Genomic DNA, 18,349 nt, shown 5'->3' with positions numbered 1-18,349 from the left:
ACGATATCCTCTGCGAGCCTCAACGCTCATTGGACCGCACACATCAGTATGTATGATTTCCAACAAGTTGGTTGCTCGCTCCATTGTTCCGGAGAACGGAGTCTTGGTCATCTTGCCCATGAGGCATGGCTCGCATGTGTCAAACGATTCATAATCTAGAGACTCTAAAAGTCCATCAGCATGGAGCTTCTTCATGCGCTTGACACCAATGTGACCAAGGCGGCAGTGCCACAAGTATGTGGGACTATCGTTATCAACTTTACATCTTTTGGTATTCACACTATGAATATGTGTAACATTACGCTCGAGATTCATTAAGAATAAACCATTCACCAGCGGGGCATGACCATAAAACATATCACTCATATAAATAGAACAACCATTATTCTCGGATTTAAATGAGTAGCCATCTCGAATTAAACGAGATCCTGATACAATGTTCATGCTCAAAGCTGGTACTAAATAACAATTATTGAGGTTCAAAACTAATCCCGTAGGTAAATGTAGAGGTAGCGTGCCGATGGCGATCACATCAACCTTGGAACCATTCCCGACACGCATCGTCACCTCGTCCTTCGCCAGTCTCCGCTTATTCCGCAGCTCCTGCTTTGAGTTACAAATATGAGCAACCGCACCGGTATCAAATACCCAGGAGCTACTACGAGCACGGGTAAGGTACACATCAATTACATGTATATCACATATACCTTTGGTTTTGCCGGCCTTCTTGTCCGCTAAGTACTTGGGGCAGTTCCGCTTCCAGTGACCACTTCCCTTGCAATAAAAGCACTCAGTCTCAGGCTTGGGTCCATTGGTTGACTTCTTCCTGGCAACTGGCTTACCAGGCGCGGCAACTTCCTTGTCGTCCTTCTTGAAGTTCTTCTTACCCTTGCCCTTCTTGAACTTAGTAGTTTTATTCACCATCAACACTTGATGTTCCTTTTTGATCTCTACCTCTGCTGATTTCAGCATTGAATATACCTCAGGAATGGTCTTTTCCATCCCCTGCATATTGAAGTTCATCACAAAGCTCTTGTAGCTTGGTGGGAGCGACTGGAGAATTCTGTTAATGACCGCATCATCCGGGAGATTAACTCCCAGCTGAGTCAACCGGTTGTGCAACCCAGACATCTTGAGTATGTGCTCACTAACAGAACTATTTTCCTCCATCTTACAGCTAAAGAACTTGTCAGAGACTTCATATCTCTGGACCCGGGCATGAGCTTGGAAAACCATTTTCAGCTCCTCGAACATCTCATATGCTCTGTGTTGCTCAAAACGCTTTTGGAGCCCCGGTTCTAAGCTGTAAAGCATGCCGCACTGAACGAGGGAGTAATCATCAGCACGAGACTGCCAAGCGTTCATAATGTCTTGGTTCTCTGGGATTGGTGCTTCAGCTAGTGGTGCTTCTAGGACATAATCTTTCTTGGCAGCTATGAGGATGATCCTCAGGTTCCGGACCCAGTCCGTATAATTGCTGCCATCGTCTTTCAGCTTGGTTTTCTCTAGGAACGCGTTGAAGTTCAGGTGGACATGAGCGTTGGCCATTTGATCTACAAGACATATTGTAAAGACTTTAGACTAAGTTCATGATAATTAAGTTCATCTTAGTCAAATTATTTAATGAACTCCCACTTAGACAGACATCCCTCTAGTCATCTAAGTGAAACATGATCTGAGTCAACTAGGCCGTGTCCGATCATCACGTGAGACGGACTAGTTAACATCGGTGAACATCTTCATGTTGATCATATCTTCTATACGACTCATGCTCGACCTTTCGGTCTTCTGTGTTCCGAGGCCATGTCTGTACATGCTAGGCTCGTCAAGTCAACCTAAGTGTATTGCGTGTGTAAATTTGGCTTACACCCGTTGTATTCGAACATTAGGATCTATCACACCCGATCATCACGTGGTGCTTCGAAACAATGAACCTTCGCAACGGTGCACAGTTAGGGGGAACACTTTTCTTGAAATTATTATGAGGGATCATCTTACTTACTACCGTCGTTCTAAGTAAACAAGATGAAAAACATGATAAACATCAAATGCAATCATAATAGTGACATGATATGGCCAATATCATATAGCTCATTTGATCTCCATCTTCGGGGCTCCATGATCATCTTCGTCACCGGCATGACACCATGATCTCCATCATCATGATCTCCATCATCGTGTCTTCATGAAGTTGTCACGCCAACGACTACTTCTACTTCTATGGCTAACACGTTTAGCAATAAAGTAAAGTAGTTTACATGGCGTTCTTCAATGACACGCAGGTCATACAAAAATAAAGACAACTTCTATGGCTCCTACCGGTTGTCATACTCATCGACATGCAAGTCGTGATTCCTATTACAAGAACATGATCTCATACATCACATATATATCATTCATCATTCATCACAACTTTGGCCATATCACATCACAAAACACTTGCTGCAAAAACAAGTTAGACGTCCTCTAATTGTTGTTGCAAGTTTTTACGTGGCTTCTATAGGTGATCTAGCAAGAACGTTTTCTTACCTACGTTAAAGCCACAATGTGATTTGCCAACTTATATTTACCCTTCATAAGGACCCTTTTCATCGAATCCGCTCCAACTAAAGTGGGAGAGACAGACACCCGCTAGCCACCTTATGCAACTAGTGCATGTCAGTCAGTGGAACCTGTCTCATGTAAGCGTACGTGTAAGGTCGGTCCGGGCCTCTTCATCCCACAATACCACTGAAGCAAAATAAGACTAGTAGTGGCAAGAAAGTTGACAACATCTACGCCCACAACAAATTGTGTTCTACTCGTGCAAAGAGAACTACGCATAGACCTGGCTCATGATGCCACTGGTGGGGAACGTTGCATAAAATAAAAAATTTCCTACGTTCACCAAGATCAATCTATGAGTTCATCCAGCAACGAGAGAGGGGAGTGCATCTACATACCCTTGTAGATCGCGAGCGGAAGCGTTCAAGAGAACGGGGTTGAGGGAGTCGTACACGTCGTTATCCAAATCACCGGAGATCCTAGGGCCGAACGGACGGCACCTCCACGTTCAACACACGTACGGTCAGCATGACGTATCCTCCTACTTGATCCAGAAAGGGGGAAGGAGAGGTTGATGAAGATCCAGCAGCACGATGGCGTGGTGGTGGATGCAACAGGGATCCGGCAGGGCTTCGCCAAGCGTCTGCGGGAGGGAGAGGTGTAGCAAGGGGAAAGGGAGGCGCCAAGATGTAGGGTGCGGCTGCCCTCCCTCCTCCCCTCTTTATATAGGGTCCCCAGGGGGGCGCCGGCCCTAGGAGATGGGATCTCCTGGGGGGGCGGCGGCCAAGGGGGAAACTTGCCCCCGAGGCAAGTGGAGGCGCCCCCTTCCCTAGGGTTCCCAACCATAGGCGCAGGGGGGGCCAAGGGGGGGGCGCACCAGCCCACCAGGGGCTGGTTCCCCTCCCACTTCAGCCCATGGGGCCCTCCGGGATAGGTGGCCCCACCCGATGGACCCCCGGGACCCTTCCGGTGGTCCCGGTACAATACCGGTGACCCCCGAAACTCTCCCGATGGCCGAAACAGCACTTCCTATATATAATTCTTCACCTCCGGACCATTCTGGAACTCCTTGCGACGTCCGCGATCTCATCCGGGACTCCAAACAACTTTCGGTTTGCTACATACTAATATATCTACAACCCTAGCGTCACCGAACCTTAAGTGTGTAGACCCTACGGGTTCGGGAGACATGCAGACATGACCGAGACTCCTCTCCGGTCAATAACCAACAGCGGGATCTGGATACCCATGTTGGCTCCCACATACTCCTCGATGATCTCATCGGATGAACCACGATGTCGAGGATTCAATCAACCCCGTATTCAATTCCCTTTGTCAATCGGTACGTTACTTGCCCGAGACTCGATCGTCGGTATCCCAATACCTCGTTTAGTCTCGTTACTGGCAAGTCACTTTACTCATACCGTAATGCATGATCCCTTGACCAGACACTTGGTCACATTGAGCTCATTATGATGATGCATTATCGAGTGGGCCCAGAGATACCTCTCCGTCATACGGAGTGACAAATCCCAGTCTCGATTCGTGCCAGCCCAACAGACACTTTCGGAGATACCCGTAGTGTACCTTTATAGTCACCCAGTTACGTTGTGACGTTTGGCACACCCAAAGCACTCCTACGGTATCCGGGAGTTGCACAATCTCATGGTCTAAGGAAATGATACTCGACAATTGAAAAGCTCTAGCCAAACGAACTACACGATCTTTGAGCTATGCTTAGAATTGGGTCTTGTCCATCACATCATTCTCCTAATGATGTGATCCCGTTATCAATGACATCCAATGCCCATAGTTAGGAAACCATGACTATCTGTTGATCAACGAGCTAGTCAACTAGAGGCTCACTAGGGACTTGTTGTGGTCTATGTATTCACACGTGTATTACGATTTCCGGATAACACAGTTATAGCATGAATAATAGACTTATCATGAACAAAGAAATATAATAATAACCATTTATTATTGCCTCTAGGGCATATTTCCAACACTTTACTATCTCTTTCATGTTCTTCGGTACAAGGAAAAATTGGAAACGCTGGTGAGTGGTAAAAAACCATTAGTGGCTTGCAAGTTGCAACCAATTTTCAGGATTCCAAATGTAATATTTGAAGCAGATATAGAGGACCAACTATTTTTGTAACATTAATACAAAAGAACAACTAACTAAAGTCTCAGGAGAAGAAACCTTAATTACAGGATATGAAACTTTATTTCTTAATTCGTTACAGATGGACGTAAATATCTGGCATATTCCTAGTTATCAACACAACCTGGTCCACCATAGAAGAACCGGCCAGAATCAATGTAAGAAATAGGATAACAATCTTGACGAGTTACATAGAATGGTAGATCCGTGTTGGCAATGCTGTCAATGCCATCGGCATCTATAAGCTTGAGGTTACTGACGGATGCAGCGGGGCCGCTCAATGGAACATGCCCATTGCCCATTGGAGGACTTGGTGATGGTTTGCTGCGAGCTGCATAGCCACCAAATCGAAGCAGAACTGGGCTATCTATCATTGCAGGAAGCAAGGATTTTGGAAAGTAACCAACTGGTTTTGGGGAACCATTTAATCCATAATGTACTTGCCAATCGCTAGATGATTTATCCTGCAACCATGGACAACAAATAGATGCATCGACTGATGTAAATAATGACAAGACACAACTCATTGTTCATGCAGAAAAACATATGGATTTCTGGATGTAGTAAGCCATGTGCCCATTGTTCATAAGCAGTTCGTTTCCTAACATAAATAAATGTCTAGTGATACCCCCCCCCCTCCCACCCGTCTTTGGATGACCATTGTCACTTTTTATCAAACAGAATTCTGTTACAAGTGTAGTGTTACCATAGATATGCCCGAAACCATTTTTAGCTTTACTTATTATGAAGCATTTCCTAAAGAAATATTGTTTAATACTAGTTGATTATCATTAATATGCACACTTCAATAAAACCACCATGAGAATATGGATTGGTGGTGTCATATGTTCCAACCCAAGTCAATGTGAACTTGTTTGGCTCCAACAAGTTCAAACTAGAAAGCAAACCAAAATCAAAAGCAATAATGCAATCCCTCCTCCACTGCCCCCAATAAGTAACAACTTAAGGAGCTTGCAAAAAAATGTAGCATTTGGGAGTTAATATATACCTTGAATAACCTTAGTGTGATGTATTGTTTGGTGCCATTGATACTTGAAACTGGATTGATGACATCACCTGGAGCTATGTTGGATGATGTCTTTCGAAAGCCATCGCTTGTTAGGCGATCCGCTAGCCTGCCATTGTAACAAGAAAGCTCATTAACAAGTTCAGAATAGCACTCACATTTCAAACATGCACAGGATTTTAAGGTACTAATAAATAAAGTTTTACCTACAATATGAACAAAATAAGACTGGGGTACACCCCTTTTCAAAAAAAATGAAACATAATAAAGTTATTGTTTTATGGTATATATATTAAGAAATAAAGTTATTGTTGATTTTAAAATGCAAGAGTATACCACATTGCACCACAAGACACTAAATTCATGTTGTGGAACAGTAAGATCTCATACCGAACTTCACGGTTGTACAAACTAAAAACTTTGAGATACGCCTGTCATTTTTTGAAGCACACAATGAGAAAACTTACACCCATGCCACGTAGAAATGAGTAAGTGAATCCTTGTACAAGGCTGGAAAACTCTGCACAAAATTATAGTAGTGTTAACAATGGTGTCAAACGTTCATTATTTAATACTACTAGTAGTTGTTAGCTCAACCTGCAACAATGGCTTATACATCTATTGGGTTACTAAACATGGTCAGTACGGGCATAATAAACCGTGGAATCCAGAAGAGAACATGAACAGTTTCTTTGGAAGGCCAGTGTGTACATCATCACACACAATGAAAAACCAATAGTAAGTATTAAAATAATTTTGTATATATGTGCTACAAGCCTACAAACCATAACAAAATGTAACTTACGTGCCATCCAATTTGAATTCCATTGGCCGGATTTTTTTGGCCATTTCCTAAGCTGGTAATCCAGATGCCACCCTCCGTTATTTGGTCAGATTGTAAAGTAAAGCCATACACGTCTAGTGTAGCCTCTACACCATAATATGATGAGTCACCTAACAAAAACGAAAAACAGTATCAGTATAAGCAAATTCATCCAGGATGTAAGTGGTAAGCAAACGGAATTAGTAGTCTTTCCGTCCCGAATTAGTTCGCTCAAACGGATGTATCTAGCACTAAAATATGTCTAGATGCATTCATTTCAGCGACACCTAATTCCGGACGAAGAAAGTATGTGACAGATGTATTACTCACACAAGAGCTTGTGGCATTTCCGCTTGATGCGAGCTCTACACCTGGCTGGAGAAATTCTAGGTCACCATGAAAGGGCGGCCATACTTCTAGGGAACCCATAAAAGAAGAACATCCTCTGGCAGGCCTTCAGAGGCTGTCTCCCCGTGGCTGACCAAATTCATAACAGGTTCTCTTTTGGCGGTCCAGAGTTAATCCAAAAATTAAAATCTTCCTCTGGCAGGCCTTTAGAGGCCGTCTCCCCACAGCTGACCAAATTCGTAAGTGAAACGGGCCGGGCTCGGAGTTTTGTGCTCTCTGTGGTGCCTTGGAGGACACGAATCATATCTTTTTTTCATTGCGTGCTTGCTAAGCTGGTCTGGAGTTGTGTCCGATCCTAGCTCCAGGTTACTTGGAACCCCTCCTTCTTTCCTGAGCTGAGAAACCTTGCCAAGTCATTGGTTGGGGTGACTAAGAGGGTTTTCTGGGTTGGCCTAGGTGCGATTTGTTGGTCGTTGTGGACGATTAGGAACAAATTTACGATCGAACATGTTTTTCCTACTAAGGCTGCTGACTCTCTTTTCAAATCATGTATCTTCTTGCAGCAGTGGAGATCATTGACTAAGGAAGACGACCGGGCCTGTCGGTGGTTCTTCGTCTTCGATGCTGGCTTCGTCTTTTCTTCTATCCGGCCTACGTGCCGTGTCTGGAAGGTTGCCATGTATCCCTCATACTTTCATGCTCCTGGTTCCTGGTTCTGATAGCGTGAACTATTGGTGGCTTCGTCCCCATGTTGGTGTTTAGGCTTGTGACTCTGCCATGTGGCTTTATTTATAAAGTCGGGCTATGGCCTTTTCTTAAAAAAAAGAACATCCTCCCAGAATTGCATTGGCGAGTAGCACAACTAACAACACAACTTGGTGATCGAGTACGTCTCTTCATTTCGAGGTGCTGGTGTGGTCTGCCTTCTGCAATTCTGCCATGGACTCGTCTCTCTAAATAATGCGGAGAACCTTGTCGCCTATCGGAAAAGTGGAGATTAGTGAGGGCATTAAAAACTTTAGTCATGTAAAAAGATTATAGAGCCAAGGTATTAATTAATTGACTATACATCCTCATGGACAATCTCCAGCTTAAGAAACAAATAGTGTGGAGCATTGAAAACTTGATCATACGGTAGGATTATGGAGAGCAAATTCAAGGAAAAACCTGGATGTAAGAAACATATATGGTAGGGCTACCGAGAGGATAAAAGAATTCTTCAAGGGACTGGCATTGAAGGACGAAGTTAATGGTGTGTATTTAAAATTTGATCGTATGCAAATAAGGTAATGGATTATTTTCCTTTAAGAGTAATCACTTCTCCAAAACAAATGCTCATAACATTGCAGGGTACTCCCTCCATTTACTTATACAAGGCCACTATGAAATATACATTTTGCATCTATACAAGGCCACCAACAGTAATCGAGGCAAAATTAATGATGTTTTCTCATACTAACGACTTGTTTAATACTTGCATGCATGCACTCATCATGACACTTAGCTACTTCCTCCACTCAGTTTTCTTGCATGCATGCGGTGTACTCCCTCCGTTCCTAAATGTAAGTCTTTGTAGAGATTCCATTATAAACCGCATACGGATGTATATAGATGCAATTTAAGTTTAGATTCATTCATTTTGCTCCGTATGTAGTCCACCTAGTGAAATCTCTACAAAAACTTATATTTAGGAACGGAGGGAGTAGTAATGATTCCGGTAAACGAAAAAAAAGTTGGATTGCAAAACATGTATTACATTTTACCTTGGTACCTCTAGTTTGAGTTCATGGTCTTGTATATAAAAATAGAGGGAGTACCCCAAATCAATCCTAATTCAAGAAGGCACAACGGGGTAAATATACTATACTTACTTCAAAGCATCGTAGTATTTATACTAGTGTATGTCAAGGGGTTGACCTTCCAGCTCAGCCCAAGAAGCGATGGGCTGGCGGAGGTGGCCTAGTGGTGAATGACACGGAGCCGGAGTTGGCGGGCTGGGCTGAATCTTGCCAGATGTTGGACAGAGTGGTGTTACAGGCTTTGTAAGAGGTCCATAGTTTTCCAAATCTGAAAAGGCGGTAAGAGCACCAGGGCTGGATGGGTTCACGGGGCGTTTCTATGCCACGTGTTGGCATATCATTCGGGAGGACTTCATGGCAGCTATGGCATGCTTCTATAATGGAGATGTGAGAGGTATGGCAACAATCAATAAATCTCTTGTTGCCCTCCTGCCTAAGAAGGATGGGGCGTTGGATGTGGGAGACTTTCGGCCAATAAATCTTGTTCATGGGGCTGTTAAGATTTTTGAGAAGGTACTTGCCTCTAGGCTTGTGGTGGAGCTGCCGAATCTGGTTGGAAATCATCAAAGTGCATTTGTTAAAGGGAGATCGTTACATGACAACTTCATGTTGGTTCAGAGCATGGCTCGTCGTTTGCTGCTCTGAAGAATCCCGCTGTCCTCTTGAAGCTTGACATTTCTAAAGCGTTTGACTCGGTACAATGGCCGTTTCTCTTGGAAGTTTTGGAGCAGTTTGGTTTTGGTCCAAGATGGCGGTCATGGGTGTGTGATATTCTAGCTACTTCCACCACAAGGATAATGTGGAATGGAGATCCGGGAGGCACAATTTACAGCTGCAAGGGACTGCAACAGGGAGATCCCATTTCCCCGATGCTCTTTATCCTCACCATGGAACCACTACAAAGGTTGTCTGAATGGGCCGCCAACAGAGGTTTTTTTGCGGCCAGTGGCGATAGCAGGCATGAAGAAAAGGCTCTCGTTTTTCGCGGATGATGTAGTCTTGTTTACCAAGCCAGAGCCGATGGATCTTGCTATCAGCAAAAGCATCTTCGATCTTTTTGGTGAGGCATCGGGATTGCACATAAACATGAGGAAATCAGTTGCGCTACCGATATGATGTTCAGAACAATGCATCACTATGGCAAGTGAGGAGCTTGGTTGCCCGGTGGGATCGTTCCCGGTGCGCTATCTTGGGCTGCCTTTGTCCATAAGAAAGCAATCAGCGACACAGTTACAGTATCTGGTGGATCAGATGGCGAATCAACTGCCGAAATGGAAGGCTTCTCTTATGCCTAAGAGTGGTAGGCTTACATTGGTGCATTCTGTCGTATGCGCGATACCCGTACATGCGATGATGGCGTTGGATCTTCCTACCAAAACGGTCAAAGCCATGAATAAGGTGTGTCGAGGGTTCTTGTGGTGTCGGAAAGCAGAAGCAAATGGTGGCAATTGTGCGGTTGCATGGGACGCTGTGTGTGCCCCCAAATGGGCAGGAGGCCTAGGGCTGCCTAACCTGAGGTGGATGAATTTGGCAATGCAAACCAGATGGCCGTGGCTACAAAGGACTGACACCAGTAGACCATGGAGTGAGTTTTAGATCAAAGTGCCAGATGACTCGATGAGAATCTTTCAAGCGGCAACAAGGTGCACGCCACACAATGGATTGGACACGCTCTTTTGGGAAGATAGATGGCTAGAAGGAAGGCGGATACAGGAAATTGCACCGGCCATTTACGACATGGTTCCGAGCCGTGTTAGGCAGACGAGCCGACTCGGTCAGGTGGTGGCCAACGTTGCATGGGTGGATTGCATCAACCCCGATCTTGGCACAGAGGCGCTACAACAGTACTTGGAGCTTTGGCAGAGAGTGCAGGCCTGGGAGCCGACAGAGAATAGCCCGGACAGATTGGCTTGGTCATGGGAGGCAAATGGAGAATTCTCAGTGCGATCGGCATATGTGCCAAGTTTTGGGGCAGGGAGGTGATACCCACTACGAAGTTAACTTGGAAATCAAGCGCTCCATCACAATGCAAATTCTTCACGTGGCTTGCATTACGTAACAGATGTTGGACGTCAGACCGGCTTGCTAGGAGAGGGTTGCCGCATCAAGACAATTAGTGTCCGCTTTGTGACCAACAGGAGGAAACAATAGACCACGTGCTACTAACATGCGTCTTTGCCAGGACAATCTGGGCGGCGGTTTGTACTGCGTTGGGGAAACCAGAGTGGACACCAACCTCGCAGGATGCTTTACAACCTTGGCTGTGTACGAAGCAAGGGCTAACTACCATGGCCAGAAAAGACCTGCATGCTTTCCTGCTACTGACATTGTGGGAGTTGTGGAAGCATAGGAACGCAGTGGTGTTTGACGGTGTCTTGCCATCGACTAACCGGCTAATGCAGAAAATCGAGGCGGAAGGAAGGATTTGGGCGCGTTCTGGACTTATAAAAGGAAACACCGAATTCGTGCTTGCCGGTTTAGTGAGGTGGATTAGTGGGGACGAGTAGTCTAATGTGTAGTAGGTGGAGTGATGTTGTACATATGGGTGTGAGAAATCACCACGCTTGTAATTGACTGGTTGAGGCTTTCTATGCCTTTTCTTCTTTAATTAATATATGATATGCACATTCGTGCATATTCGAGAGAAAAAAAGGGAGAGAGGATTTGGGAGACAGGAAAAGCTGATTGAAGAAGGCATTGTCGATACGTTCAAGAGTTGGAGACGATCAATTATTAGTCATCTATTGTTTCATTAAATTAACTAGCAAAGTGGCCCGCTCGATGCGCGGGCTAGTACTTTATATAGTTTAATAATGGAAATTATTATTTGATTTCCATAACAAAAATTATGACAAAATGTGATGTTATTTTCGAATATATCAAGCTTTCGCGAACATAATTTTTTGTTAGGTATGTTTGATAGTATCATTGATATATATGTTATCGATTTATCATTTGTCTGCTTCTTGCATTTTGTACTAAATATTCTTTTATGATGATTCGACTTGCGCGTGCAACATATTAATATGTACAACTTAATTTCTATATAAGTAGACATATTATGTGAGGATGTATCTTATTTCTTGCTATTTCTATAGGATTTTTGTTTTTCTATTCTGAAGCAAATCCTGGAGGGTGCGTAGTAAACCAATGTTAAATTCTAATGGTTGCTAGGAAATCATAATGTTGTATGAGACCTTGTTAGTAAGTCGAAAATAGTAGAACACACGTTGTGCGCAACATATTCAACTGATTCTTCTTTGTATAGATAACTTTATGATATTTTTTAATAAACGGGTCTAGCTGGCGGCCGGGCGCTAGCTAGCGTTCGCTAGCGGCCGGCCAAATAAAGTAAGTGCCTGTCATCTTCGTCCCAGAGATTAGACAACCGCATATTAAATTAGACTCGTCTAGCTGGCGGCGGGAGGCTGGTTAGCGCTCGCGAGCGGCCGGCCCTAGTCCCGACTGCCCGTGTCCGAAAGTCGAGTCTCTACCGCATACTAAAAAAGGGAAAAAAATTACTATAGTGCAAAAGTGCTAAAAAGACACTGTTAATTAATCATTCTATGTGGTCTTTTATCATGTAATGAATGCATGCATGCCGATTTATTAATATTCCTCATGTTCATCTCGTGTGCATTAATTTTTGGTTTTCAAAATTGTAAAAGACATATCATCTAAACCGCGTGTCGAAATTCAGATCTGTTTTCATCGTTGAAACCCTTGCGACGTGCTCTTCAAAAGTAGATCCCGCATGGAGATGTTTTGACGAACTAGTCTTCCTGCCAACTAAACATCAATATGTGTGCAACTAGACTATATTGCCGCGCCAACTGAGCATATGTATGTGCGGATAGTCCTGCCAATTAAACATCAATGCGTGTGCAACTAGACTATATTGCCGCGCCAACTGAGCATATGTGTGCCAAAAAATAGTCATGCCAACTAACCATTAATGTGTGTGCAACTAGACTATATTACCGTGCTAACTAGGTATATGTGTGTGTTAATAGTCCTGCCAACTAAATATTAATGTGCAACTAGACTACATTGCCATGTCAACCGAGCATATATGTGTGTAACTAGTCCTGCCAACTAAATATCAATGTGTGTGCAACTAGACTACATTGCCGTGTCAACTGTATATATGTGTGTGCAACTAGTGTCCTGCCAACTAAACATCAATGTGTGTGCAACTAGACTAAATTACAAGCCAACTGAGCATATGTGTGTGCAACTAGTCTTTCTGCCAACTAAACATAAATGTGTGTGCAACTAGACTACATTACAAGCCAACTAAACATCAATGTGTATGCAACTGGTCTTCATGCCAACTAAACATCATATGTGTGTGCAACTAAACTACATTAAAAGCCAACTAAACATCAGTGTGTATGCAACGACGACGTACTTCTCTTTGTCACCCGAACGTAGAAAGGCACAAAGATGCATCACAAGACTGGTCAGGTGGTTAGGTGCTGGACTCTGTTAATCCCTTGGCTAGCTCGTACCTGTTCTTAAATTCTTTCTAGGCATCCATGGCAACTATGGAGAGAGAGGAGACACCGCATGGAGCACCTGCACCTTCTCCATGTCGCCGGAGTGTAGGGGGGAGGTGGTGGTGGTGGTGCACGGCCGTCCCTGTGGTGGTGGTGTGTCGGCAGCCTAGTTTGTACTTAGATCTTGTAGGTTCCTTCTCAATCAAATGGATACGTCCTCGTGTTTGGTTTGGTCATTTGCTCAGCCTTCTTCTCCCGTTCATCTCCCTTTTCTCTCTCATGGCTGCCGTTTTTCTTACCGCTTGAATAGCTCTTGACCCCTCTCTGTCCCTGCACTGCCAGCTCTTGAATTCTTGCTGTAGTGCTCTATATTTGTACTGCTACAGAGAAAGAAAATGGAGTGAGAAAGAGAATGTGGTTGCAAGAAGAAAAGGAGCGAGAATAGAATCTGAATTTGCTTTCCAGTCATTGACCAATCCCAGTTTCCCCTTGTTCGTCCCGTTCCTCCCCTTACCTGTGTTATTCCTTGAGCTGTTGCTGCTGCTGCTGCCTGATGGGAGGGAGTGGTTGCGGCAGCGGAACAACCGCGGCGGGGGAGGCGCGCCTGGAGATGGCCTCGTGGGAGACGGGTCTGACTGTGAGCACCGGGGCCACGTCAATGGAGCTGTCGCGGTCGGGGCGGGGGGCCTCTGATCCCGGAGGCCGAGGCGGAGCGTGGGACATGCCCCACATCTCCACAGAGATTTGGGGAGAACGAGCAGCGGCAGGACGACGCGAGGTTGGGCGCGGCAGCGGAGATGCCGATGTAGTCGGACGAGGTGGGGAAGAGGAGGACGAGGAGGTGAGGGCCCCGACAAGGTGGCACCTGACGCACGCGCGGGGCGATTCGGCGCGATCGTGCGGTCAAGAATCAGCCGCCCGTTTCTGTTAGTTGGTGGCCGGCCGCTTTTTAGATTTTAGGTTTTTTAATATGCAACTAAAATATAGTGTCAAAAACGTTCTTATATTATGGGATGTTGGGAGTAGATATGAGAGAACAAAGAAGGTAATTATTGGAATATACATTGCTATGTCACATGTTTTGGTGTAATCATACAAACAAAATCAAATGTATAAATGGCCACATGCACAATACTACAATCATTAGAATTCGACTTGACACACACTAAGTACCACCACTCTACCATAGCTTTGAGCTCCAACTTCTTAGAATAAGACAAGTTGTAAGTAGGAATGACATAGCATATGCATCATTTTGGCACTACATAGCAACGAATATTGTCATCACAAAATAAAACATACTCGTATTATACAGTATGACATTTAGAGTATAAAATTGTCTATATTATTAATGAAAGTGAAGTTGTAAAGTATAACAATGTTCATTATAAATACATTGCATCTTTTGGCCCATATGCTTAGGATAAGAGTACTTCACTTTGAAAAGTATGTGAAATCAAATTAGCTGCACACTTAAAATTGTTAATCTCGGGGAAGTGCTAGTGGGAGATGTAGTAATGCACGGATCTAAATCTGCAAGAAAGATATGATCATAGCTCACAGAGAAATGGTAAACTTAAGGAACATCCTTGTAAGTCTAGAATATGGGGAGAAAGTTCATGTTAGGAATAAAAGCTCCTCGGTATGATACATCTCAGGATAAAGATCTAAATGATAATTTAACCCCACTTATATTTGCAGTCCTATAGCACACCAAAACCATGAATGAAAAATATCTTTCTGATACAAAAGTAACAATGGTAAGAAATAACATCAGTGGATGGTGGTCTTACAAAACTGATGCGAGGCATTCCAATGCACCAGGCCCATCAATGCAAATTTTTTATTCCAAATTACTTAGCTGCCTCTGGAATCAACCACTTTTTCTGACTAACTACAGTAGGGAAAATCCTGGAATCAACCACTAAACAAAAAAATTATTGCCAACATGTTCGGAGTAACCACAGAGAACACAAACTAATGAGAAAGATACATTACTTGAGGAATATCACAACGTAGGAAGAAAATGTTTCTTATAGACTAATAAGCTGGCAAGCGAGGATACCTAAGAGATTTTATTAGTCAGTGTTCTCCCTGCAATTAAGAAATCAACTGGGAAATAAATCACCAGAAATTTTGAAAGAAAACTTGGTGAGAGTCATATATTATACTGAGGCAAAATTATATGAAGAAAACTTTGTTTGCTTGGTAAGAAAAGATAACATGGAAAATAAAGTGTCATCTTGCATACACAGTAGAAAGTGGGGTAAAACAAAAATACAAAGCAGTACAGTTCAAATGAATTTCAGATCAAGCATAAATGTCAGTGTTTGTGTTTTTGTTACTGTATTTACTTTTTCGTGATACATAACACCATGAAAATGGCAAGATATGAGATTTATTATCTGTATAAAGCATCAGATTATGTAGATTAGGAGATTACTATCACCATATTGCCAGTCAAAGCTATGGTTATGTCCACAATAATTCAGTCTTAATTATCTAATCGCATGTAAATAGTAAAGTAGCTCATATTCCCAACTCTGAACAAATTAATCATTGTTGCACAAAATAAAAGGAAATAATAGTCATAACATCAAACCATGTGTAGGATGAAAGTTTTGTAATGATTGAATGTTTTCTTTGTGAATGAAACTCTTGGCAAATGACATTTTATTTGAAATATTCTGAGCCCAAAACTACTCTCTATCAGAAGTCTCTTTCCTTCAGATTCAACAATACATAGAGAAAACGTAACTATAGTGGTATCCTAGAAGCATGTATGCATGATTTTCTTGAATAAGAATAAATCATCAGCAAAACATAATCCTTCTCAAGTACGACAATAGTTTCCTGCTCTTCTCTATGCTTGGTTGGGTGCTTACTTAATACTTGTGTTCTGAAAAAGAAGACAGAGCTTTGCTATGCATGCTTGGGCGAATTTGTATCTGTACCTAGAGAAAAATCAGATACGCACACATGCCATACTGTACAAAACTGAAACTTGAAGATGAAAGTTGAAACGCCTTGAGTTCATAGTATTAAACTTAAATGAATGCGGCCTTCATATTGAGATATACACACCTATCATTGATCAATATCTGATCTTATTTTTCTTTGCTGATTAGTTCTATCGACGTCCAAAACATATGGATCAATCCAATAATTAATGGCATACAAACCTAGATACTGTAAGCTGTACGTACATCTCATAGGAATAGAAGTAGTCAAAAGTTAGATACCTATGAGGTAATGTACTTACGTAGCTTTTGCCCATGCGCATGATGCAAATCCGATTCATCTTCTAGGGCATGTACCTATGTGGTTCGGAAAAGAAGATTGAAGAAACCACTACCTGTTGATTGATTTCTGCAGTGAGAAAAGTAGGCGCCTGGTATCCGCTGTTCGTCGGCGTCGTCTGTTCCGCTGAGATTCATGAGGCAGTCCTATTGATTAGCTAGAGCAGATCAATGGGAAGGATTAATATAGACAGAATTACTATAACCATATTGCTAGTTAAAGCTATGGTTATGTCCACAATAATTCAGTCTTAATTATCTAACCATACATGTAAATAATGAAGTAGCTAATATTCCCAACTCTCAAAAAATAATCAGTGTTGCACAAAAATAAAAGGAAATAATAGTCATAACATCAAACCATGTGTAGGACGAAAGTTTTGTAATGATTGCATATTTTCCTTGTGAATGAAACTCTTGGCGAATGAAATTTTATCTGAAATATTCTCAGCCCAAAACTACCCTCTATCTGAATTCTCTTTCCTTCAGATTCAACAGTAAATAAAGAAAATGTAACAATAGTGGTATCCTAGAAGCATGTATGCATGATTATCTTGAATAAGAATAAATCATCAGAAAAACATAATCCTTCTTGAGTACGACAATAGTTTCCTCATCTTCTATATGCTTGTTTGGGTGCTTGCTTAGTACTCCCTCCGTCCGGAAATATGACAAGTATTTCCGGACGGAGGGAGTACTTGTGTTCTGAAAAAGAAGACATAGCTTTACTATGCATGCTTGGACGAATTTGTGTCTGTACCTAGAGAAAAGTCAGATACGCACACATGCCATACTGTACAAAACTGAAACACCTTGCGTTCATAGTATTAAAATTACATGAATGCAGCATGCATATTGAGATATACACACCTATCATTGATCAATATCTGATCGTATTTTTCTTTGTTGGTTAGTTTTACCGGCGTTCAAAACATATGGATCAATCCAGTAATTAATGGCATACAAACCTAGATACTGTAAGCTGTACGTACTCATAGGAATAGAAGCAGCCAAAAGTTAGATACCTATGAGGTGCACGTACGCACGTCGCTTTTGCCCATGAGCATGAGGCAAATCCGATTGATCTTCTATGGCATGTACCTATGTGGGTCAGAAAAGAAGATTGAGGACACCACTACCTGTTGATCGATGTCTGCCGTGAGAAACGTAGGGGCCAGACATCCGCTGTTCGTCGGCGTCGTCTGTTCCGCTGTCCAGAGCATTATCCTCTGGCGCCTAGCCGGCCGTCATGCATGAGGTAGTCCTGTTGATTAGCTAGAGTAACCAAACCCTAGAGCAGATCGATGGGAAGGATTAATTGTTTTGGCGGCGGCCGGCAGATTGTTTGGAGCCGCACGTCCAAGAACACACTGGGGAAAGAGAGTTAATTAGGGCTACGGGAGGGAAGGTGTTCCACACGATGGCATAGATTGAATACACATGGGAAAATTTATTTTGGGCGACTACTTTTTTTGTTTGGGCAACTTTTTATTACATAATGGCATTCGTTGATAATTTAGAGAGGATGGCATTGGTGGGTAATTTCTTCGGCGTTAAAGTTGATCTAACGGTTGTGATATTTTGATGTGCAAAATTAAAGGTTAGATATTTCTAATTTTTGTGAGAATTCCTAGCTTATTCTCTTTTTTCTCATTAGCCTGTAAAGCACTTTTTATATATAAATAGATTGGCCGCGGATCGGTGGAAGGTGTCCTTGTTTTTCTTGTGAGCAAAGCCTATGGGATTAGTCGCCAACTAGTAACCAGGGTGTGGATGTGGATTGACCGGGGGCGAGCTCGACTAGGAAACTTTGTTTTTGTGCTCATGTTGACGGGGCATACAC

The 18,349-nt window shown here is 42.9% G+C and overlaps 1 protein-coding gene across 1 annotated transcript; it reads right to left on the bottom strand.

Annotated features, from left to right (window-relative positions):
* Positions 1-4,818: 4,818 nt before the first annotated feature.
* LOC119350150 lies at positions 4,819-6,990 on the bottom strand. The gene is made up of 5 exons (XM_037618120.1): positions 6,861-6,990; positions 6,544-6,692; positions 6,208-6,258; positions 5,721-5,891; positions 4,819-5,175 (listed from the first exon to the last, which is right to left on the bottom strand). The coding sequence occupies exons 1-5, from the start codon at positions 6,988-6,990 to the stop codon at positions 4,819-4,821; spliced, it is 858 nt and encodes a 285-aa protein (XP_037474017.1).
* Between the last annotated feature and the right edge of the window lie 11,359 nt (positions 6,991-18,349).

This window comes from Triticum dicoccoides, chromosome 1B (assembly GCF_002162155.2).
Source record: "Triticum dicoccoides isolate Atlit2015 ecotype Zavitan chromosome 1B, WEW_v2.0, whole genome shotgun sequence".
Lineage (NCBI taxonomy): Eukaryota > Viridiplantae > Streptophyta > Magnoliopsida > Poales > Poaceae > Triticum > Triticum dicoccoides.
The sequence above is the reverse complement of the archived record's forward strand: the minus strand, read 5'-3'. Positions and strand labels throughout refer to the sequence as shown.